General features: G+C 33.9%; 1 protein-coding gene across 1 annotated transcript; it reads left to right on the forward strand.

The window, feature by feature from the left end:
• Window positions 1-4,445: 4,445 nt before the first annotated feature.
• Window positions 4,446-8,271, forward strand: LOC143558418 (cytochrome P450 704C1-like). The gene is made up of 5 exons (XM_077047256.1): window positions 4,446-5,135; window positions 5,846-6,130; window positions 6,196-6,531; window positions 7,206-7,409; window positions 7,591-8,271. Exons 1-5 carry the CDS (start codon window positions 4,614-4,616, stop codon window positions 7,774-7,776), a joined length of 1,533 nt encoding a protein of 510 aa, XP_076903371.1. The 5' UTR covers window positions 4,446-4,613; the 3' UTR covers window positions 7,777-8,271.
• Window positions 8,272-25,920: the final 17,649 nt, after the last annotated feature.

Genomic DNA, 25,920 nt, shown 5'->3' on the forward strand with positions numbered 1-25,920 from the left:
ATAGGAGTGATGACAATATGGCTAGAATAATTGGGAAGATTGTGTGGAAAGAAAGTGTGAAAGAAAAGAAGTTTGAGTTGTTAAAGCCCCAGAAAGGGAAGTTAGTTGAAGATAAGGAAAGGGGAATGCGAGCTGATGGCAAACCTTGGATGGTGATGAAATATAAGCCGATTCGGTGTTTGAAAGAAGTGCCGATGAAGATAATGCCCAAGGATGATTTAAAGAGTCTCAAGTGGTGGTACGTTGATAGTCAAACAGCTGAAGCTGTTATGGAAGATGAAGACGAACAGGAGATTCTGAGAGTGTATGATTCCATGCACTTGGTAAATTTGTCTCAAGCTGATTTGCAGGTACTAAACGATAAGAAGATATTCTACATTCCTGCGTGGAAAGATGAAGCCAAGAAGTACCAGAGGGTGGTCTCTGTCTGTGTAAGACAGGGTGTTCATGCTTGAAGACGGGTGACACGAGATTTTTGGGATTACTAAACACGAGAATGAAGATAGAGATATGAAGCTACTGCCAAGGGGGAGTCTGTTGGTGCATAATGTCAGTAGTTCAGTATCTCGTGTTTTGTATGTATCTGTAATCGTGTTAGATTGTTTGTTTTGGTATTGAATATTGTTTTACACAAGTTCGCCTGGGATGTAGGGTAACTTGGAGATAAGCGAAGTTATGACAACTTCGCCTAGTATGTTAGGCGAAGTTGTCGAGGTTTATTTAAACCTCACTTCGGCTTATTTTGAAAAAGTTTTACCGAACGTGTATGGGTGATTATTGATATCATGTGTTGAAGTGTTGCAATACAATCGTGTTTTTAGTATTGTGACGTATGTTTGTTTATCGGTTCAACGTATTATCTATCTTACGCTCGTATCGTATTACGTGGGGATTCCGCACCCTCGTGTTACGAGATACTCCTGTGTAGATCCGGCTGGGAACCTACATTAACACTTAAAATACTAATTGTAACACATATCCTGGACCATATAAAGAAATAAATATAGAGTTGATTTCTTTTGAGAATCACTTTGGGTTTTAAGAACTCGAAAGAACTCAACGTAACAATTTATCCTTTTTGAATTTTTGCTACATATATGTAATATACGTAGGTTACATGTACGTAGAAAATTACAACATTTTTTACACACCGAGTTGAATTTTTACATAGGTGTAAAGTACGTTTAAATTAGTGTAATCATTGTACATCTTTATTCTTTCTCCTACTTAAATTTTTAATCATATTTAATCTTAACTACATAATCTATTCTATTTAATTAAATTGTGGTTAAGAATGAAGTTCTTAAAATTCTTAAAACTCAACAAGTTCTCAAATTATCCCTCCTCTAAGTGCATACATTTATGTACTTGTTAATCAACAACAAAGTCAACTTACCCAAACAATTATACAAACATACTAGGTTAGAGGTAATGGAATGAAGGAGGAATGGAATGGGAGAATGAGTGAAATGGATCATTATCATTCATTTGTCTTGCTTGGTTAACATATGAGAATGAAATAAATTATTAATTTATGTTTGGTATCAAAAGAAATGAAATAGAAATAATAAAAATACCCCTATCTCAAAATATTTTTTTACCAAAATAAGAAAAAACACTGCAATGGTGGCAGTGGCGGTAGCTCCTGAGATGAAAATGGCGGTGGCGATGATGGTGGTGGTGGCGATCAGGTGACAACAGGGGTGGTGTTGTGGTGGTGGTGGGGGCGGTGGTCAGGTGGCAACATTGGCAGTGATGGTGACGGTAGGGTGACGTATTAGGGTGGTGGTCAAGCAGCGACAACGGTGGTGGTGGCGACGTTGGTTGCACTAGTGGTAAGGTGGTGGTGGCAACGACAGTGGTGGTGGTGGCGACGACGACGACGGTGGCGGACAGGTGGTGGTGGTGGAAACAACGGTGACAGTCAGGTGGTGGTGGTGGCGATGGTAATGGTGGTGGTGGTGGTGGTGGTGTTGAGAAAGTAGGGTGGAGGAATTGAATGAAAAAAAAAGGGTGGGGAATGAATGGTTTTGATGAAATGAGATTCCATGTGTAATGGATGATTTCATTCCATCGAGCAACCAAACACCATTTTTTTCATTCCCACGCAATTAATCAATTCATTACTCTTGTCATTCCTACATACCAAACGCTACCTTATTATTATTCTTTAATTTCATCTTCTCTAGTGAAGCTATGCGGGGGCGGATCTACTTAGTAATCAAGGGTAGCATCCGCTACCCATGAAAAAATATTATGTTGCCCATATTTGTTTAAAGCCCAACCAATTTTTTTTTCTTTCGTTTGAACGAGAAACATTTAATGGAAACAGGCTCAACATAATTATCATTTTGAAGTTGAAGTTTTTAATACGGTTTTGGATATGCAAATTCAAGAACATGAAAATAGATTAAGTGAGGTCTTAACTAGTTTTTGTAGAAACTATGTATTGTTTAAATCTATGAGATTCGTTTTCCATGTTTGACATGTCTAAGATAGTGACATTTTTGAAATTCCATTTGAATGATTTTAGTAATGAAGAAAGAGGGTGTATTTTGGGTGATCGTACGACCTTTTATCACACTTTAAATGAAGATAATAAATTTGTAAAATTGAGTGGAATATGTGAACTGGCTCATGTAAGGATGGAAACTGGAAAGCACACCATTTTTTCTTTGGTTTGTCGAATATTAAAGATAGCAATGGTTTTACCGATTGCAATCGCAACCATTGAAATATGTTTTTGTTTCGTTTATTTTGGATTAAATACGACAATTTTTTTTAAACATTATCTCTGAGATTTATGTCTAGAGCAACTGAAGCCATGCATCCAAATGATTTAAAGATACACAAAATGACATGTAACAAATACATGTGTGTAATCTGTGTTAGTTTTGGAAAAACTTACTAGGTGGCGTCTTGTTATGCTATTAATCCATATACAATAAGGTAAAAACAAAAGTAAGTTAGCCCAAGTCATGTTCATTAATCGAATTACTAGTACAATATCTAATTAACGTCCATGTCACATATCGCATTACTAGCACTACAAAACTACTATTTTGAACACGAAACTTCTACAAAACAAATTGCTAGTACAGTAAGCAAAATGAGAAAAACATAAAAAAAATGCACATATATATTTACCTTAACATTTGTTTTTTATAGATAGTATGTCCCTTAAGTCTCAACACTTATCCGGTAGTCAAAAATGTAAAGAGAGAAATATAAAAGAAGTGTTAAGAAAGACACAAATCGAGAAAAATGTGAAGATATATACGTTTTTTTCAAAATCAACCTCAAAGATCTAATATTAAAGAAAAAAAGATGTACACTATTCGTTTATATATTTTAGTTAGATCATTTTGCTAAAAAAACAAAATTCTGTTTTGTTTTATTCTTATCAAGTCTGGCTAATTATATAAGCGTTTTTTAAGTTTGTATTTTAGGACATTTTATTTTTTATGTTTCATGCTTTTTTTTATTTTTATTTTCAAAGACGGCTTTGATGACAAGTATAGAAATTTGTATCATCTAAGAAATTGGGCCTTCGTGTTTTAAGGTTATAATGAACTTATAAGTCATTCTAAGCTTTATAAAACTTGTCATTTTCAATGTCAATTATACTATTATTTGTTGAGCTATCACTTACCTGTAAAATATTATTCGTACTTGTTATTACCTAGGAGGAAGTTGGATGAATGATAGACTAATGCTTGAATGTTTCCGTTAAACTTAGGATTCGGTTAAACGTTGTATCTATCAAGTTATAATCATTAATAATAAACTAATGCTAGTCCTTTTCATTATAGGTAATAGATGAAACACTTTCAAAAAATTTTAGAAACTTAACACACATGTTTGTCTTCTTTGTAAATGTTTTGCAGACTGCATAAGAATATCCTTAGCCGCATCCTTTGTAACACACACCTATGTCGTGTCACTGCTCATTTTTTTCTTTGGATACGTAAAAGTTTACTTGCATCCAGGCGGTTCAAAAACCGTTTACACCTCTCGAACCATACAAACAGAGCTATATCGGCTGGTTCATTGCTGGCTTAGTATTGAACAAGTTCGGTTTACGATTTGGAACTGGAAAAATTCTTTTTAATTAGTTTATATAATTATAATAAAATAATATAATTTTTCAGGTATAGGAATCCAACAGTTAAAGTATCTTTATTATAATACATGTATATTATTAATTTAACCAATTTCATGCTATTAAATTTTTTCTTTTACTTTTTCTTTAATACTCAAAAGGTAGGTTTTTATCTTTTTCTTTGACCAATCGTTTTACTAAATTTTCAAAAATCTCATGACACAATTTCGTGCTAAAATAAAAACCAGCCCAAACCGGCAAACTGTCCGAACCGAATTTACCAGTCTAGCCATAAATTCCTTCAAAAACGGCTGAATCAAATCGTGAACCCCTAATTTCAACCATGCTAGGATATTGTTATTATTTTTGGTGGTACAATATTAAGGGAAGAGTGACATCAATATTAAAGAAGTCAAAGAAAAGAACAGACCCCAACTTGCAAACCTTCTCCAACTTGTCTTTATATTGTATATATGTTGTATATAATCATTCTTATATTCTTGTCTGAAAAATGGATTTTCTTCATATCATCTTCACCTCTTTAGCTACAACCCTCCTATTAGTTATCCTAGCCCTTTTATCTCTCGTACTAAAAACCTTCATTGGAAAACCAATCAGAAATCCACAATATGCACCAATTGTTGGAACTGTTTTTAATCAACTCTTTTACTTCAACAAACTTCATGACTATTTAACAAATATTTCCCTCAAACACCCTACTTTCAGGCTTCTAGCCCCTGATCAATCTGAGTTATACACCACTGATACTAGAAATATTGAGTACATACTAAAAACCAACTTTGATAACTACTCAAAAGGTGAGGGAAACAAGGATATTATAACAGACTTATTTGGCAATGGAATCTTTGCGGTTGATGGCGTTATGTGGAAACAACAAAGGAAGCTTGCCAGTTTTGAGTTCTCAAACCGAGTTTTGAGAGACTTCAGTTGTTCTGTTTTTAGAAAAAATGCAGCAAAATTGGTTGGAGTTGTTTCTAAGTTGTCTGAGGCGAATGAAGTATTTGATATACAAGTAAGTGTTTTCTAGTAACTTAATCCTGTATATTATTTGTGAATAGTGGCACATTGATCTTTGATGAGTCATGATTCATTAAGCTCCGACCTTATTTTGCTCACTAACATTTATTAGTGTGCTATCATCTTTGATATTGGTTAGTCACAAGAATCCCCTTGCAAGGATGTTCATCGGTCCGTTTTTTTGGTTTATTTGATGGGTTTGGAGAATTTTTAGTTGAAACCGAAAACCAAAATCAGTTTGGTTTGGTTTGGTTTTTGGTATGCGACCTAATAAAATAGATAAACGAGGGAAAATTTGTACATGAGTTCACTATATGTACAATATATTTTTACACTTGAGTACCTTCTAGATAGATATGAGAATTATATAACTAATACTATAAAACCGATTTATCTATTTATTTATTTGTTTTTGTTATTAGGTTTATCTGGTTTAATCTGAATTCAAATTTTGTGAAACCAAAAACCAAATTTGTAATTCGGTTCTCGGTTTAATCAGTTTCAACTTTCAAGCGGTATATTGAACACCCATATCCCCTTCTAGAGTCAAACTTCTACATGAATATTAACAGGGCAACAATATCCTGTGATTAAACTGATATTTTCAATGCAAGCATGTTGTGTTAAAAAAGATAATTATTGTAGTAACAGTGTAGTGTCTTTATTCATATTTAATGCACTGATGATTTTCCCTAAAACTTACAGGATTTGCTTATGCAATCCGCTTTGGATTCGATATTCAAAGTTGGGTTTGGAGTGGATTTGAATTGCCTTGATGGATCTAGCAAAGAAGGGAATGCATTTATTAAGGCTTTTGATGACTCAAATGCAATAACATATTGGCGCTATGTAGATCCCTTATGGAAGATCAAAAGGTTTCTTAACATTGGCTGTGAAGCTGCTTTAAAGAACAACATAAGATTAATACAAAAATTTGTTCTCAATTTGATTAGCATGAGAAGGGAACAACTTGAAACAAACCAACATTGTGTAAGTTTCATTAACTTCATCTATGTTGACTTTTCTTGTATTAACATTCTAATTTTGAATTTAAGAATCAGAAAGAGGACATACTTTCAAGGTTTCTGATTGAGAGCAAGAAGGATGCACGGATGAATGATAAGTATCTAATGGATATTATCCTAAACTTCCTTTTAGCGGGAAAAGATTCTAGTGCAAATACACTTTCTTGGTTCTTTTACATGCTTTGCAAGAATACGCTTGTGCATGAAAAGGTTGTTTCAGAGATTGAAACGGTTGTGGGAAGTCGAGAAAACGTGTCTGATATCGATAATTTTGTAGACAAAATAGATGATCAAGTACTTGAGAAAATGCATTATCTTCATGCAACTTTGACTGAAACCTTGAGACTATACCCTGCAGTCCCTGTGGTAACTAAAAAGATTCCTAAGCAGATGACTTTTAAATCATTGTGCTTGTCTAATGTTTCAAACTTATATTATATCTTGTGGAAATGGCAAAAAAATGCTATATTGATTCAAAAAATACCATTTTAATTGAATAACTAGCATCTCCTTCCAAAATTGCTTACTTTAGGTTTGTTCAAAAGGCTTGCGGCATGTGGCTCACTTGAAATCGGGTTGTTTGTAAATGAGTCGAGCTGAGGCAGCTCAGTTTGTAAACAAGCCGAGCCTGAGCCAAGATAAGCTCGGCTCATAAAGCTGGTTCATTGGCGTGTATAAGTTAAAGCCCAAAATTTTTATACGTTATAAATTTTGTAGTTTCTTAATTATGAATTATGTGTATGCTAAAAATATATATATACACACACACACGTGTGTGTGTAAAAGTATAAAATTAAATTTTATAAAAAATAAGTGCTCGAGCTCAACATTTTAGCTCGCTAAAATTAACAAACCGAGCTTGCTTAGCTCGGTTTCTAAAAAAGCCAAGTCTGAGCCCAACTTGGCTTTCCTTTGCTTGTTAGCAGCCCTAGCTTATTATGCAAATATGTAATGATTTTATTTCGTTCTTGAATGATGGTCTATTTATACTTCTAGAATAGTTTATGTCCAGTCTTGTGTTTTTATATTGTATGATGTAGGATGGGAGAGTTGCTGACATGGATGACATTCTTCCTGATGGATTCAAGTTGAAGAAAGGAGATGGTGTTTACTATATTTCATACGCGATGGGAAGAATGCCATACATTTGGGGTGATGATGCCGATGATTTCAAACCTGAAAGATGGCTTAATGATAATGGAGTTTTTCAACCTGAATCTCCTTTCAAGTTCATAGCATTTCATGTAAGTAAATCTCTCTTTTTATTTCTCTTTTACATAACTTTTGACTTCTATGTCATATCTACAACACACAAGATTTATAGTTATAGCAAATCTAAATAAAGGTTATGTGTTAATGACCTGCCACTTTAATAACCTTTAACAAGGTTAGGATATATAGTTGATGCTTTAACTAACTTTGCAGGCAGGTCCGAGGATTTGTTTGGGAAAGGACTTTGCTTACCGTCAGATGAAGATAGTGTCGATTGCTCTTCTACATTTCTTCGTGTTTAAATTAGCTAATGAATCAAGAAAAGTGACTTATCGAACCATGTTTACTCTTCAAATTGGTGGAGGTCTTAATCTTCTTGCATTTCCAAGGATACCATGAAAAGATTGATTCAAACAAAGTACTATATATGCACTTATTTAAAGCACTTTTGACTTTGGTTATGCTTGTAAGGTTATATATAGTTATTGAAGTATGAGTTGTGTCTCAAGAACGAATAGATATAACTCACCAAACAGAACACACACAGAATGAATATTGAATAACTCTCGATATTATATAGAGGAATTATAACTCAAACACCGCTATTACAAATAACTTGTGTTTTCTCTTGGTGAAACCTAGCTCGGTTCCATTTCATGTTTTATAATGTCCAACCATAACTCGGTTTATATAAGACTAACCTTAACTTTCAAGTTAAGACATTATGTATTTTAATTACAACGCAATTTGGAAACATAACCAGCTATGACTTACTTGTCAATATCGGTCCCTCAAGTTCAACGACTTGTGATTTGGATTCCCAAATTACCAATAATTAATGTCTTGCTTTCCCAATCAACACAATTATTATTTGTGAGAGCATTCACAATTTATCCACCATTTTTGGTGAGTGGTGTTTTTATAACTGATGTAGATGTCGTGCTTTAATAAAAAAACAAATATTTAGAAAGCTTAAATAGCTATATCTAGTACGGGTAAGTAAGGACGTCTCCACAAGGAATCAATGGAAAGTGCAGTTCAAACTCATATTTTACTTAATCTAATTATACTAAATCAGATATACGATGTGAAGAAGTTTAAAAGATTTGATTGTGAAAATATTTTAAGAAAACAATTTAATTGTAACTTGTAAAAAAATATGAGAAAAACATGACTACGCTTTCAGTTCAGGTTATGCAATGAACTGCACAATTGTAACTCATATCTCATGGATAACCACATAGATATGGTTTGTTAATTAATTTTGATCAATTTACTAGACACATTAGTTTGGTTATGATGATTCACATAACGTAATCCAACTAATTGACAAAACTGAACGTACTCTACCTAACTACCAGTTTATTAGTATGAGACTCCATATAATATAATAATGAAAGATAAACATAACCTGAATGTTTATTGTTAGGAACGTAGGATTCGTAATCTAAGCTACTAGAACACAATTCAATCCAATGAAACAGTAAACTATTGATCTAATCCTTTGAGCGAATTAGTATCACTTTAATTGAAATTATATTTGAATTGCAAATTCAATTAGTGTATGAAATGAACAAGTTAAGCATCATAATTTATTTGAGCTAAACATTAGGTTTCATATGGAAAAAACAATTATGTATTAACTATAACTGAATGATTACAATATATTGCTCCTCCTCAACCTTTGCTCATCATTCACACTGATTTTTCTAGTAAATAAATACACGAATCAGGTGAGTATTGTGACGTGAAAAGTGTTGATGAAGAAGATACTCTCTTCTTCATTTTATGCATGTGCAACACAACTAATGAGCTAAAGGTGATAGTGACATGTACCAAAAATGGTTACAAACTACTGACAACTAAGTACAAACAACTGACTATAGAGAATCCTATGTTAACTACTTATCTTTGTTAAATAACTGATGTTTGTTCCATCAACTGTTTTTCTTCAGTTGTTTAGATCTTCAATAGTTTGTAGAACATATATTGTGTCTTCGGTTCTTTTATGTCATTAGTTTACCTTGTCAACTGTTTGGAGAAGTAGTTATCAAAAACTTCATAATAGAGAACAATTGATGTTTGAGCCATCCGTTGTTTGGTATTTGGTCATAAGTTCTTTGCAAGGTTCAACAAAAACACAAACCAATTGATTGATTGATAAGAAATAGGAATCCGAAAAAAACAACTGTTTAATCAACTTAAATAAACATAGAGCTAGATTAACCGAATGAATAAACAAAACTCAATCCAATCACGTATAGAAGCTACAAAAACAATCAGTTGATACAATCCCTACACCTGAAGTAGTCATAATTGGTTTAAACTTGCCTTTACATCTCAGTTCTTCTGATTCTTGGTTGGGATGATGATTTCATGGATGATTTAGTGATTCACGAGTGTTGATATAATGTTTCAGAGCTCTAAAAATCGTCCAAAATGGCTGAGGTAAGAAAATACTTGACGTAGGGTTAAAGTAGGGTTAAAATAGGCTTAAATACGGAAGAAAACCCCAAAACCCTACTTTCCCCGTCGAGTCCATCGTAAGCTACGGTGGACCCAACCTTTACGGCATCTGCATTCTACCTTACCGTGGCCTTTACGACCTACTACTATAAAAATGAGTAATTGTGATCAATACTTGCTAAAAAACAGTAGCAATTTTAGCGATCGATTTTGAAAATTTGCAACCGATAAGTGTAGTTACTTGACACGGTAACTAAGCGGTCAAAATTTTTGCAACCGTTTATTTTCTATGGCTAAGTGGTCGGAGTTTTTTCAACCGTTTATTTTAAGCTGTCGGATTTTTTTGCTAACGGTGTCTAAGCGGTTGGAGTTCTTGCAACCGGTTTATTTTGGGGGCTAAGCAGTCGGAGTTTTTGCAACCAATTTTTTAAGCAGTCTGATTTTTTTCTACCGCTGGCTAAGGGGTCGGAGATTTTGTAACCGTGGCCAAGCAGTTGGGGTTTTTCAAAAAACATTATATGCCTGAATTGAGATAGTATTTGTCATGGAGAAATGATGCTTTTGTAACCATAGAAATAGCTTATTAATTATGTCGAGCCACATGACTTGGGATAAAAATATTAGAATATATGGATAATTTTAAATCAGATTTTGAAGCTGCTCTGGTTAATTTTTTTATTTATGTTATAACCATAACCATAAATGTATCTGAAACCCTAATTTTATAAGATCTGCTCCTCCGTCTCCGCAAATATTACTCCCACGAACCTCCGGCCACCTACATCAGCCGTGAAGCATCACTAGCCACCCTTTGATCCACCGCTTAATTCGTCTGGTACGTTTAATTTCTCAGTCACTCACACATATACGTTAATGTAACTCGTAATGTCGACTTCGCAATTTTTTCTTGCCACGGATTTTGAACGATTGTTAGTATTATCGATTAGACTATGAATATAGATCTGTTTTGCACAACAATCATCAGTTAGATTAACATATATGTTAATCTTTGGTTTGTTTTGTTGAATTATGCCTTCTACTTAATTAGTGTTGTCTCAAATTATGTGTATAACTGCTTTGTGTATTGATATATAACCTAAATTTAATTGATTTTTCTGTAATTGAATTATATAAGCTTAGTGTGATTGAAGATTTTAAATTCATTAGGTATTAACTCATATGATTTAGGGAGATAGTGTTGCAAAATACAGACATTAGGTACCATCGGTTAAGATTTGTTTATGTATGATAGAAAACGAACATCATATTCTAATCAATAGAAAACTCAAGTTTTGTTGAATCGTGCAAAATTTTGGGTTTTATTGTCGGCGTTTGCCGGAGGCGGTTCAAAGGCCTCCATGATTACGGCTGGCTTGCATCAACTTTGTAACTGCGACAATGTTGTGACCGGCAGTGGTTTCTGCAGCGTTCACAGTTTGCAACAATTGTGTCGATGCGCGCTTACTAGCGAATGGTGTAGGCACTTTAGGTGAGTTCATAAGCCATGTTTTAATTGTTTGATATTAATTAAGATTTTTACTAAATTATTGTTGACACTTGACGTCATATTCCAATCAATAGGTTCATCAAGCCAATTTGATCATCCAACTCAACTGAATACAAAGATTTTGACCAATAAAAGGCTTGAACTTCCAGTAACATCTAATAGGTGATTTGTATGCCCTTTTGAATATTATTTTAAGCTGTGACACATGCTCGTGTAGATTTATAAATTTAAAACTAGAGTGTCTAGGTTAAGTTAAGTTTTTATAGACCTATTTTAGCACATCATCTCTCAACTCGACATTTTCATCGATTAAGGTGCCCACATTCCACGATGAAGTGGAATCACCTTCCAACAAACCGAACCTTGACTCCAGACGTTGACGTTCATGTCGGCCTTCAACCGGTTAACGCGTCTCAGCCATCAACCGGTTACTGAATGAGTTCTGTCTTTAACTTACCGTACGCAAACATATGAGTTATTATAAAATAACAACACATGCGTACCTAAGTGTCACACCCCGACTTACTGCCTAGGCGCTTGACCCATAGTTGGCACGTTTTTGTAAATAAATCAGAGTTACGGTTTATTAGCAGAAATTTAGCGAGGATATAATATTAACATATATATATATATATATATATATATATATATATATATATATATATATATATATATATATATATATTGTAAGGCCCCGTTACCGGTGCCTCACTTTTGACGTTGGATTTACTCATAAACACAGTTTCAAATATCAGAGTTAATTAAAAACTTCGCGGAATAATATAAAACATCAACCATTCGTTACAAATATCCATAATTTGTCTTTTAAACATAACATAAAAATATAACATTCAAAACATCATGACAATATTCAGATGCCAGCCTCTTCAATCCTGCCATGTGTCCATCTCAAACTAGCTGTCTCAATCTGTTAACCTGCATGCACACTAAAAGTCAGCTATGCTTAGTGAGTTCTAGTTAATCACATAACTTACTTTACATACACATATACGTGCCCGAAGGTACGTATTACATACATAACCTGTACTTCATTCGTCCATACTCATTTATAGCTAGCCTTACGTTATAAAGGGCATTTCACCCTACATACCTCGGATATTATTAGGGTCCGGTACCCTCCATCCTCGGATATTATTAGGGTCCTCGGATATTATTAGGGTTCGGTCTCTCTTCATCCTCGGATATTATTAGGGTCCGGTCTCCCTTCATCCTTGGATATTATTAGGGTCCGGTACCCTCCATCCTCGAATATTATTAGGGTCCGGTCACCCTTTCTTCCATACCTTCATACCCTACCTGTTCTTACATACTTTTCTTGACAATACGTGCAATCTCCGAAGAGCGTTCACGTATCAGCAACATATCATATATACATTATGCATACATCATATATATTCATACATGCATCTTACCTTACATCATACATATCAATCACATCTTTAGCTACCACCTGACGGTATATGCAATATCCGAAGATCGTTTACGCACCGTCAAGCAATCATCATACATAAATCATACAAGGCATACACTTACCACTTAAGGTAAGTGTATTAACTATCACATCGAGTATGCACACAACCTCGAAAACATAACATGGTTTGGCGAACTATTATTTGATGTTGGTTGATTTGATGTTATGGTAAAAGTTTTTAATTCGTTTGGTCATGGTATTGTTGAATAATTGAATCTAGTTTATTATTTTAATAATATTCCACTTGTGTTTAATAGTTTTTGGTGATTGTTAGACGCATAATTAGGTTGTTTACTTTTTGTTTTCAACTTGTTTGCGGTTTATGGTCGAAATAATCGTAGGAATAATTATTGAGAGCGTATTAGATTTTATTGTTCTTTCACAGAGAGGCCGGGAGGCAATTTAGTGTTGTGTTATCTTTGTCTTTTGCGGGTTTGGTTAAAATTGCACGGGAGTGATTTATCCTAGGTCCCTTAGATTATTGTGATACAAGTCATTTTCAAATTAATAATTAATACACCCCTTATATTAATATATACAGTATTCGAAGAGACCGAGATATGATTTGGATTTTGGGGTACCATAGTATTATTAGGTAAGGTGAGACCCGGAGGTGATCCAACCTTTAACAATTGAGCTTTATTTGTCATTAGGGTTCTAGGGTGTTGTTGGTGAGGCCGGGAGGCGATCTAGCGTACTTTAGTGGTCTTTAGTGTCATATTTTTAAGATATTGTTTTTCAATCAAGTCAAGTTCGTTAACTATTAATTTAACTAGTAGGATTCCATTACCTAGGTAGTCGTTTCTCATATTTTTTTTAAACCCGATTTTTTTATAAACTTTTATTTTTAGTTAATTTTTAATTAGCTGAGTATTATTAGTTTAATTAATATAAAAAAGAATTCAAAAATTCAAAAGAAAAGTCTAGGTTAGTAATCTATTAGGTTTAATAATTAGAGTTTACCCATAGTGTCCTAGATTCAATATCCGTTCTTACTTGCTAGCTACATTGCGACCGGTACACTTGCCTACTGTGTGTGGTTTTTTTAGGTGAATTCGGTAAAACTTGATTTTTAATATTATATATGTTTTTCACACATCAGAGTTCCACCATTATAGCGCTTCCCCTTTGAACATTTGAGCAGTATATTGAATATTTTCTCTCTCGGCACACTTGCTTATTATCACTATGGACTCTATTTCCTCCAGCCACCTAAGTGTAGCAATGGCGCCCTTGTATCCATAGAATTCTTTTGGGATAAAGTTTTTGATGTCCTTAAATGAACAACCCACGATTGTCAATTTCTTGAATTTGCGATTGAAGTCGCCTCCTACGTTCGAATCATGGTCACTTTCCTCTCCATGAGATGGGTTAGGGTGCGTTTTGGATTTTATTGATTTTCGGGTTTGAATAGTGTGATGGGATTGTCTAGATTCACTTCTTTGGTTGGATCCCTCATTCATGGCTTGCACCACTGGTTACATAGACTTTGTAATCATTTCTTGTAATTGGTTCATTAGTTGCTCAGGGATTGGTTGAGCAGGTTTAGTTTGTGCATGGCTGCTTCCTCCTTTAAAATTTCGGCATTTTGGGATTTATTCACTTGGTTTGACATTCTGAAATAAATATATTCTTTTCTTAAAACACACATTTTTATTATTATATATATGAACGACATATATATATATATATATATATTATTGTTACACACATTACACATACATATATATATATATATCAACAACCGATATGTGTGTGTCTTTATATATATATATATATATATATATATATATATATATATATATATTCTTATGAACGTTCTACCTTCATACTAACATATTACACCCTATATAACAATCACTGAAATGAACAATGAGAAAATCTTAGTCCATCATGTAATTCTTAATCATCTTCTTCATCTTATTGCACTTGTGTGGAGTAGTTTGCCTCTAATCTTCTTCTTTTTTCTTCCCTCAATAGCGACTTTCTTGATTAATTCATCGGTTTCGTGCAAAGCTAGGTCAAGATTCTCTTCTTGAGACTTCAGTATGATGTTCGGGTATCCGTTGAGGAGGTGAGTCGCGGTAACCTATCATTGCAATGTCGTAATGGTTCTTCGGATATGTGGATGAAGTTGCCTCGAATGGGTGATTGAAGAAAGCCTCGCCTGCTTCTTCATGTTGTCTTATCTCATTTTCTTGTTTAGAGATAGTGGGAATAACACCTTGATAGGGAGGAAAGTCGGGTGGAAACCTGATTTTAGTCCCTTGGATATACTGCACGTATGGACCCTGAGGATCGTAGCAGGGATACATTTGGAAGAAAGGGTGTTGACAAGCTTTATTAGGTGGACAGTCACATTACGAATTGTATGAAGAATTGTCTAAAGGGTCTTCCCTTATGATGCTCACCTATTCGGAGATATCCTCCTCTTCCTCTTCCGGATCTTCGTTTTCTTCTGTAGCCATTGCTGCATCAGTCACTTTAGGGTCAAGTTTGTATTTCTCATATGGTTGAGTGACCATCATTTTTGGCCTTCAAGAAGGACCTTCGTAAGAGTTTGAATGGGATTCGGTGGGGTTATAAACGTGTGTTCCAAAATTCCACTGTCCTTGATCCGAATGGCATTGCATCCAACTAGAGGAGTCGGACTCAGGTTCGATCTTGATTTGTTTGTCGACCTACATCTCTTTGGACAAATGATATGATGGAATTTCGAAAGGATGATAATCTGGAATGCTCGACGGATGGTAGTTTGGAATGCTTGAAGGGTGATATTCTTGAATGTAACAATTCGGGTTTTTTCATACTTTATTTTGTAACCGTTACCCGACCCACTTATAGGTTCTGGCTATCCTATCAATAAAATACCGCATTTATCGAGTAAATTAATTATTTTTATATTATTGTTTAATTATTTATATAATATATATTTATAACTTCCAAAATGTTGAAAATCTAGCCCAAACAAGAATTATTATCTACACATGTTTCCATCTTCATATTCCAGGGGTTAAAGTGCAAATTTTGTTGTTATAATCCAATTACTCGTTTACCCTTATCCAAACCCAGACCTGATACCCATTTATACTAACTATATACCCAATTTGATGGCTTAGACCTCAATTCTCGTAAAGAATTTGTAAATTGAATCAAATTTTATGTTATACTTCCCTTAATCGGTCTTCCGGCAATCGCAATTAAGTTACGTCGATCACAATTGATTCACTATTCCTAGCATACTTAACCGACACTAAATTGATCTTGTGATACATTTAAACGATTATATTTATTCAATTAAACTTGCAGTTATAACCTTCTAACCCTCACCATCATAACCCCTCAACCCAAGTAATTTATCATCTATGTTTGCATGTTCGTTCATCAATTCGTTAAGCCGGCCACTGTTTGTTCTAATTAACCTATCATAAATCACAATTCTAGGTAATTGTTTACTAATTTGGGTTCTTCTATATCGGTTAACAATAACCCTAACATAAATCTAATTAACATTCCCGGATTAATCCCATTGTAAATTCTAGGGTTTATGTATAATTGGGGCTTTGATTCTTTTAGTTTATATTTATCTGGTTCTATATCGGTTAACGATTACCCTAACGTAAATCTAATTAACATTCGCATATTAATCCCATTGAAAATTCTAGGGTTTATGTATAATTGGGGCTTTGATTCTGTTAGTTTATATTTATCTAGTTTGAAGGTTTAACCAGGTTAGCCACCAGCCCAGTTGGCCGGTGCACCCCTGGTTAGAACCTTGTGGACGGCTAGACGCGGGTACGAACCCTAGCCCTTCCATTTTGGTGTATTTTTGGAAATTTTACTTATTTAATCATTTTTTAATTAATAATAACCATAATAATCGATAAATAAGTTATATTTTATTAAAAGTCGACAAGAATACATGTGTTTTTCCACATCTTTACTAAAAACCCTATACATGTGTGTGTGTGTGTGTCTATATATATGTATGTATACAAATATAAACAAATATAATAAAACTTGTTTAGATCTAGATAGTTAAGATTTATATAAATAGAAATTGGTTATATATATTTAAACGATTAAACGAATTTTATATCATTAATATGTATTTTATATATTTAAATGATTAAATTAACCTTTTTATACTTAGATATTATAAACATACATAATTATTTATAATATTAAATATATTAACTAAAATAAACTAAAAGATCTATAAAATAATAAATATATTTATCAAAATAATAATAATTAATCATCAAATTACCAACTTTCTTTCAATCTGTCAATTCTTTATATTTATTTTCCGCACTCATTCTTTATTAGGCCACCTTGTCAAATCTTGATCTATCGTCCTCATTCTTAACATAGTATTATCTTCGTTTGCTTATTTGATAAGGTGAGTATCTCACTCCCTTCTTTTACTAATTTTACATTGTTTTGGGACATATACATTATTAGATATTTTATTATTACATAATATTCAATTGCAACTGTCAATCATGTGTGTATACCAGTTTATGTCTAACGTGTTATTTGCTTGTTTGCTCTGTTAGATTCAAATTCTGAAAGGTCCTTCATAATCTCATAATAGTATGATCATACAAATGTCATAGTAGCCAATGCCCACTACACAAGGCAACGGTCTTACCGAAAACTTATTTACTTGCTCATTCGGTTAAATTGTTTATCTCACTTGACAGTTTGCATTTTTCTTTATTTACTATATATTTCACTCGTCTGGTGTTTTACTCACTCAACCTCGTGTTGACAAATTATTTGTATTTTTTACACATATGCAGGTCACCATATGATTTGAGTGATCAGGATCTATTAAAGAAACTTAGGGTTGATTATGCTAGTGAAGAGAGATCAAGAAATTAATTTTGAATTTGTCTTGTTTGTTTTATTTATAAATTTGATGTATTTTGCTTATTTGAACCTTATTGGAATATTTTAATTTAATTAATAGATATTTCTGTTTTAAATACTGCATGATAGTACCTTAAGAGTTATGAGCAATCAGCTTATTCCCCGGCATTTCCGCCTTAGGTTGGGGTGTAACATTGAATGCTTGGCATTTGTTGTGTTGGTAGGGGTGGATCACTCGGTATGTTGATAGGTAGCTGATCAGTATCTGGAAAATACACTGGTTTAACGCGGACTATCGGGTGCTCTAGGTTGAAAAAGTCTTCGTAGTAGTCATCACTCCTATTGTCCTCAGGGAGTATTGGTTTGGGGTAGCCCGCCTCTTTTATGTCTTGGATAAAGACATTTATTATCTTCTTGAATGAAATCTACGGGTGGTTTAGAATGAGGAGGAATAGAAATGGTTACCAACCTATCTTATCCTATTACATGAAACAAATTAATAATAACACTTATTTACTTGGATAGAAGATTAGGTATTATTAGTTAATACCTAATTCGCTAAGATCGATGACCCTGATACCAACCGGTCACACCCCGACTTATGGCCTAGGCGTGTGACCCATAGTTTTTACCATTTTGGTAATTATATAAGAGTTATGGTTTAACAGCGAAAATTTAGCGTGAATAAAATATTAATATTTACATATAATCAAAATACGGGATTATATAAATACCAGTTAATGTTTACAAAAAATTCATTGTTGTCACACCCCAACCTAAGGTGGGAATGTCGGGGCGTGAGCTGATTGCTCATAGCTCTCAAGGTACTATTATGCAATATTTAAACGTGACAATATCTATTTAATTCGATTAGATTATTCAAATAATTCAAGTACAAAGTACAACTCATTAAATAAACAAAAGTCAAAATTAAATCTTGATTATATCTCTTCTAACTTAATTCTTCACTAAATCTTCACCAAATCTTGCAACTAGTTCAAACAATAACCTGCATATGCGTATAAAATAGAAAGGTTTTTCAACAACACATGTTGAGTGAGTAAAACACCAGTTTAAGACACAACAATTATAAAATATTAAATAAAGAAAGATGCAAACTGTTCCTGTGAGAATAAATAGTTAATTTGTGACAACTGCCAATTTTCAGGTTAACTCCGTTAACTAAACTCAGTCAAATCTTATTGACTATGTCTGTAAACCAAATTAGTTCTGTTAACTACGCTAATGAACTCTTATACATGTAGTGTCATGTATGCATACATTGAGTCAGTCGTGTCGTTGCTAACCTAAGTAAGAGTAACTAGTTATTGATAACTAGAATAATAAACTTGTATACATGCTATAGCTTATAAATAATTTGTCACACATGATATGTTACATGTATTATATGTGATGGATGTAATTGTGTTACATGATTAATATGTTACATGATAAGTTGTTATATGCTTATATGTTATTGTAAGAAAGTTGAATAATTGAAATGATACAACATATGATATGCTATATGATAACTAGTTAAATGAACTATTAAAACTTAGGTTAAAGAATTACTTAGGAAATGCTTTTAAAAAGTGTAACATGTCACACTTAAATAAAATGAAATAACCCAAAATTTAATTAAATTGATTATAACATAATGATGGTGTAAATGAATGTGTAAATGATGAGGGGGTTATAACTTTTCCTCTCTTTCTTTTTCCTCTTTGGCCGTCTATCTCACAACACACACACATACATTTTCATTTTTCCAAAAACACTCTCAAGATCATAAGAAGTTTGGTGATTTTTGGAAGCAAGAGTATTGGGTTCTTGGATTAAGCACTAGGTAACCATATGTAATTTATATTTACCTTATTTTTTTCTTCATGTTATGATCTTATACACATGAAAACTAGTATCCAAATAATCAGATTTGTGAAAGTGAACCAAGGATGATCAAGGTTGATTGTTAAAAGAAGTTTTGTGTTTTGTTATAAAAGAAAAGATAAAATTCTTTTGAATATAAAATTTATTTTACAAAATTGGAATAATATTAGAAATCATGATTTTGATCATATAAAATATTTTCTTGATAATTAAAGATCATAAGGATATTAGGATCATGATTTTTGTGACTTTTAGTTTGGATCTGCTTGTTGACAGATTCTGTGATTTAGATTGTGGATTGTATAACTTGTTGATACGGTTGTGTTTGTGATTGAGTTTAGATACTAAGGTTAAATACATTGAGTCTAGTTTTCAAAACGTCAGAAATCATAATTTTTGGACTTTGTTTAACTAGTTTTTATTAATTTACAAAATTGGGTTGCAATCCTGATTAAAAGAGAAATTTTTTGAGCTGTGTTGTGAATTATATAACTTGAGATTGAAAATAGATAATGATGTGATTCCACTTCTTGAATGCCATATATTGAAGTTGGAATCTAATTTAATTAGTTTGGCATCAATTGGACATATATGGATTTTTTGTCAATTATTTGTATTCTGTTGTGCAAATATAGAGATTGAAAATAGATTGTTGTAGAGTGTAAATTTTCTGTATGTTTGTGAGAATTGGAAAATTATAAGAAAAATATCATACCTAATACTTAAAATATTATGTGTGAATTATTTGGTAATTTAATTACAAGGTTTGGTTGGTTGGAATAACCAGTTTTGATTATTAAAAACTTGTTAAGGATGATTAGCATATTGGTTACTAAAAATAATTGTAGTTTGTTATAGAATGATTGTGGTAAATTGGATTTTTGACTTTATGGGTCAACTTAGAACTATTTGACTAAGTGGTTAGTCTTACTTGTGAAGTTTTGAAAGTGGTAAAAGTTAGACTTAGTCATAGGATTGTATGAAAAGTGGCTAAGTGCACATTACTTGATTGTTGTTAAATTGTGACTAGGAACATCATGTAATCATTCTAAGTCTAGAATATTGGTCAAAAGTCACCAATGAGTCGTTGGTCAAAGGTCAACATATTGGTCAACGGTCAACAAAACTCAAATTTTAGTCTTCGGTCATCGAGACTTGGACTTTTTAGTCAACGGTCAACAACTTGGACCTTTTGTCAAAAGTCAAACGAAAAGTCAAACTTTGGTGAAACTTCAAACAAACAAGGGAATTGTATGGATACTACGGGTTCTATGAATCGCTTAGAAAATAATTGTAGTGCTTGTATGATTTAGGCACTAGAACAACTTTGATTTAAGCAGTTGACTTCCAATTTGAACCACATTCGAGGTGAGTTTCACTGCCCCTCTCTTTGCTTACTCATTTAGTAGGAGAAAGCATGCAACATACAAACTTTTTGGATAATTGTAAACTTTTTAATACCTCGTGTACATAGTGAACTTAAACTGAAGTCCCCCATGCACATTGGACCGTTAACAATTGTATATTGGCTGGGTAATGAAAGGTAGTACTACTTGGTTTGACGAACCCCCTTGGGCTCTCGGGTGAGGGAGCCGCCGGGCGTCTCATTTACTAGAAACACACTAGTCTTATATTAGACTCCGTGGGTGGCAACAAACTAACAAGCCAGCCTCAGTCACAATGGAAGTTACACTAATGTAACATGATTGCTAGCCTAATTAACTAGCGGTATTACTAATGCATACATTATCCATGTTTTATTGCTTACAATGTTTACTTACTAAATGGTTTGTTGGACAAACTTGTTTTTAAACTCAAACCTGTGAACTCACCAACCGTTGTGTTGACCCGTTTTAGCATGTCTTTCTCAGGTCGCTGAAAGTGCAAGGATAGGAGTTTCATTCATGATCACTCATAGACATTGCATCATAACTTGGAACTTTAAATTAATAATTGTTATGGCTTGCGCCTGTTTTGGGTGCCTTAGACAGGTTGTTTTTATTTAGGGATTTTTCCCGCTATTTTACGCTTCCGCATTTTAAAACATTAAGACGTTAACTCTGAAATGGTTTTCCCAAATATGGGACAATAAAGTTTATTTAAAATATTTAGACGTTGTTTGTTGTAACTAATGACTAAGATCCTGGTTTGTCACGCGCCTTGCGGTAAAACCCCACATGTGGAAATTGAGGGTGAGACATAATCCATAGCACATACACCATCAATCAAACCATAAAGAAAGGGCTAAACCATTGCCGTGCGAATGGGCATTGGTTACCAAGAATGAGATGTCGGTGAAACCATTGTCAATGCGTCGGACGCCGGCTGTAAGGCCCCGATACCGGTGCCTCACTTTGGACGTTGGATTTACTCATAAACACAGTTCTAAATATCAGAGTTAATAAAAACATTCGCGGAATATTAAACTTCAAACCAATATATTACATATCCATCATTTCTTGTCTTTAACGAACATTCAAATCATTTAAACTCAAAACATTGTCTTTTAAAATAACATAACATAACACTTCATTGAGATGCCAGTGTCTTCAAATCCATGCCATGTGCTTCCCCTTAAGCTAGTTGCCTCATTCTACACACATGCGTGCATACTAAAAGTCAGCTACGCTGAGTGAGTTCTAGTTAATCAAACGACATACAATAAATTCACATACTGACATATGCACCCGAAGGTACACACCTTCATATTTACTTACATGCTTACATACGTTCGTACTTTATCCTTTCTTTCATACTTACGTAATACCTCCATTCGTACATATACGTTTTAAAAGAGCATTTCGCCCTATTAACTTCGCCGATATTATTAGGGTCAGTTCCCTACATTCGCCGATACTATTAGGGTCGGTTCCCTTCATTCGCCGATACTATTAGGGTCGGTTTCCTACATTCGCCGATACTATTAGGGTCGGTTCCCTTCATTCGCCGATACTATTAGGGTCGGTTCCCTTCATTCGCTAATACTATTAGGGTCGGTTCCCTGCATTCGTACTACTATAACATACCTGTCCTTTACATACTTTCCCAGACAATATGTGCGATCTTCGAAGAGCGTTCACATACCATCAACATATCATACATATATTATTCATACATCTATATATTCATACATACATCATTCATGCATCATTCATACCTCATACATATCAAGCATACCTTTAACTACCACTTGACGGCACATGCAATATCCGAAGATCGTTCACACACCGTCAAGCAATCATCATACATAAATCATACAAGGCATACACTTACCACTTAAGGTAAGTGTATTAACTATCACATCGATTATGCACACAGCCCCGAAAACATAACAAGGAAGTGGGGCTAGAAACTCACCTGAACTCGATTACGTTCACCGTTAATTGTTATTCCCTTCCTTAGTTGTGCACGACTAACTGTATAACAATTACGCATATTAATTACTATCACTATCCATATCGTATTTATAGTCCAATTATAATGTAACGATTCCGACGAAACCAGGTATACCCTAACCGGTAGACGTTAGTTACGTCATATGTAATGTCGGGTACATGAGTTACCATGGTAATTATACGAGAATACATGGTTTATTGTATTGATTGTACGTGAATATATAATTCACCGTATTGAATATGCGATCAAACGATCGATAGTTATTGAAACCCGAATGAATCGAGGGTTCAATTATAGACGAGATATATGATATTTAGTGATGTTACGAAGTATTAAAGCTTCGGGATAAGTGGATTAAAGCACAGAAAAAGGATTTCGATTTAATAGTACATCGGTACTAAACGAAACCTTTAATACCAAACCGAGCAAGAGACGATCGATCAAGCCGAAAAAGATGCGTAATAACTAATAATATGACGTTTTAAGTTAATAAATGTCATGGTTTAAGTTTTTAAATCGGTTTTATATAAATTTCATTTTTAGCCGAAAAACGACCGATTTAGCCTCGTTTTAAGCCGAATTAAACGTCTAACCGAAAAACAAACTGAACCAGATTATCCAAAACATTATCCAGATTACGGGAATCGAAATATGTGGCCTAAAATGAAGAGGTGGGTCCCACCCCACCCCCCATCATAGGCCGATCGGAATACCAACCTCCCCAAACCTTTCATTTCTTTTTTTTTACACCAACATCTTCATGATCTTCATCTCTTTCCACTAGATGAACTAAAAACCGAGTTTTGGAGCAAGAAAAACCGAGGTAAAAGTCGAGTTATTTACGTGTTCATCTTCGTTTCTTGAGTTTAATTGCAAGAAAATGAGGTTTCAATGATGAAAACCGATTCTTGCATGATCAAGTGATGTATACGGGTTATACATGGGATCTTGGTCCAAGAAAGGAGTTAAACGAACCAAGAACGAATTTTTACGGTTTAAATCTTTGTTTTTGAATCATAACCGAAACTATAGTGTAAGAGGCTTGATCGTGAGTGTAACTTGCTTGGTATTGTGGTATGTTGGATGTAGGTTCTGTATTTAGTGGTAGATAAGGCGGAAAGACGAGTTTGTAGCTTGTAGTGGCGGAAAACGAAAGGTATATTCGGTTTATGTCGGTGTATGTGTTTTTGGACAGATTGTTGGTCGTTTAGAGTTAGATCATGAAATTTTACAGGGATGTTCTACACATGAAAATAAGAGTTCTGTGAATTTTTGGTAATTTTTGGACAAAGGATGAATATTTGGTGAATTTAATGCTCGGTTTTGGCCAAAAATGGTGAAAAATAGTTAAATATTATGAAAAATTCTGGAAATTTCAGATAAGCTTTTTATATCATTTATAAGTCACACACAAAATTTGAGGTCAGTTGGAGAATTCTAAGTAGGCTTTTCGGTTAAACGAGTTCTAGGGTGTTCTAGCTCGGTTTTAGTAAAAATGGCATGTAAAAGAAGATTTTGGTTCTGGAAAAATTACAGGGGACTATGTGGATGGCAGGGGACATCCAGGAAAAATTTGGGATTTTTCTAAGATAGTTTGGTATTTACGACATATTTAGTGTTTAAATGATGTTTAAAAATAGATAAATAAATTTTAAATATAATAATTAATTCTGGAAATAATTTTATAAAATTCCCCACTGTTAAAAAGTGATTTGTGCAAAATTTCAAGATCCGAGAGTAAACGGATAAGTATTTGTGCTAATTATCAAACTTATAAAGTTAAAACGCGTAAACCGGTGAAGTTCGCTTAAGCGAGCTGACTGGTGTATAAAAACCCTAAAAATGAACTATTTTCATATAAATGAGTTAAACAAGTAAAAATAAATCATCCGAAAATAATTCGGATGATTTGAGTAATTTTAACCTATTTTAACAGTTTCCGGTACGTCAAAGACGGAAACGGGTCCCGCGGCCAAACGGGACGTCTAAACCGAGCTATAATTTCACCACTTTAATTAAGTTATCAGTCAACAACTATTTTCGGGTCGTGTGTGACCAAACTCATTTTGAAACATAAAATTGGATAACCGTGCTGGGCACGCAAAACGGGGAAAACGAATTAATAGAAAATTTGACTGTTGAACTCTAAACGACATCACAATCTGAGTCCGGAGAAGTATTTCGGGTACAGTACTGGGTTAACAGTGTCCCCAGATGTACCTGTTGATACGGTTAAAAGATTATATAAACAATAAGTGTATAATAACGATCTTAGGGATCATATTACAGATTGGACGCGTTAATTGATAATGATTGTTGTTACCTGCTTGCATGTGCTAAGGTGAGTTTCACGAGCCCCTTTTTCTGAATTGTTTTCAAATATTTTCCCGGGGCGGAAAGCATGTTACTATTGAAATGTTTAAATACATACTGAACGCATGGATTTGCGTGTATTTATAAATATTTTATTGTACGGGAATCGTACGGAATGGGTACAGGACTGGGTTAACAGTGTCCCCAGATGTCTTTGGAAGTGTTTCCGGGTTAACATTGCCCCCGGAGTGAGTACAGTACTGGGTTAACAGTGTCCCCAGGGATCCCTAGAAGTGTTCCCGGGTTAACATTGTCCCCGGAGTGAGTACAGTACTGGGTTAACAGTGTCCCCAGGGGTCCCTAGAAGTGTTCCCGGGTTAACATTGTCCCCGGAGTGAGTACAGTACTGGGTTAACAGTGTCCCCAGATAATATTATATTATGATATGGATTTATTATGGTTTACTAAAATTGTGAAACTCACCAACTATTCGTAGTTGATCCGTTTTCTCACGTGCTTTTCAGGTACAATTAGGATGAAGTGATTGCTTACGTGCTAAGTGCTTGATGTGTGTAAGATTTGCGTGCCGGATGTTAGGATACATTAT

Source organism: Bidens hawaiensis, unplaced genomic scaffold, assembly GCF_021521415.1.
Source record: "Bidens hawaiensis isolate Kalapana, Puna unplaced genomic scaffold, B.hawaiensis_p1.1 tig00019456_1, whole genome shotgun sequence".
NCBI classification, from domain to species: Eukaryota; Viridiplantae; Streptophyta; class Magnoliopsida; order Asterales; family Asteraceae; genus Bidens; species Bidens hawaiensis.

Bases quoted from the DNA above. Each gene is read 5' to 3' on its own strand.
- LOC143558418 (XM_077047256.1), top strand. From the start codon at position 4,614: ATGGATTTTCTTCATATCATCTTCACCTCTTTAGCTACAACCCTCCTA. The intron at 5,136-5,845 runs GTAAGTGTTTTC...TAAAACTTACAG, and splicing joins ATGAAGTATTTGATATACAA to GATTTGCTTATGCAATCCGC. The intron at 6,532-7,205 runs GTAACTAAAAAG...TGTATGATGTAG, and splicing joins TATACCCTGCAGTCCCTGTG to GATGGGAGAGTTGCTGACAT.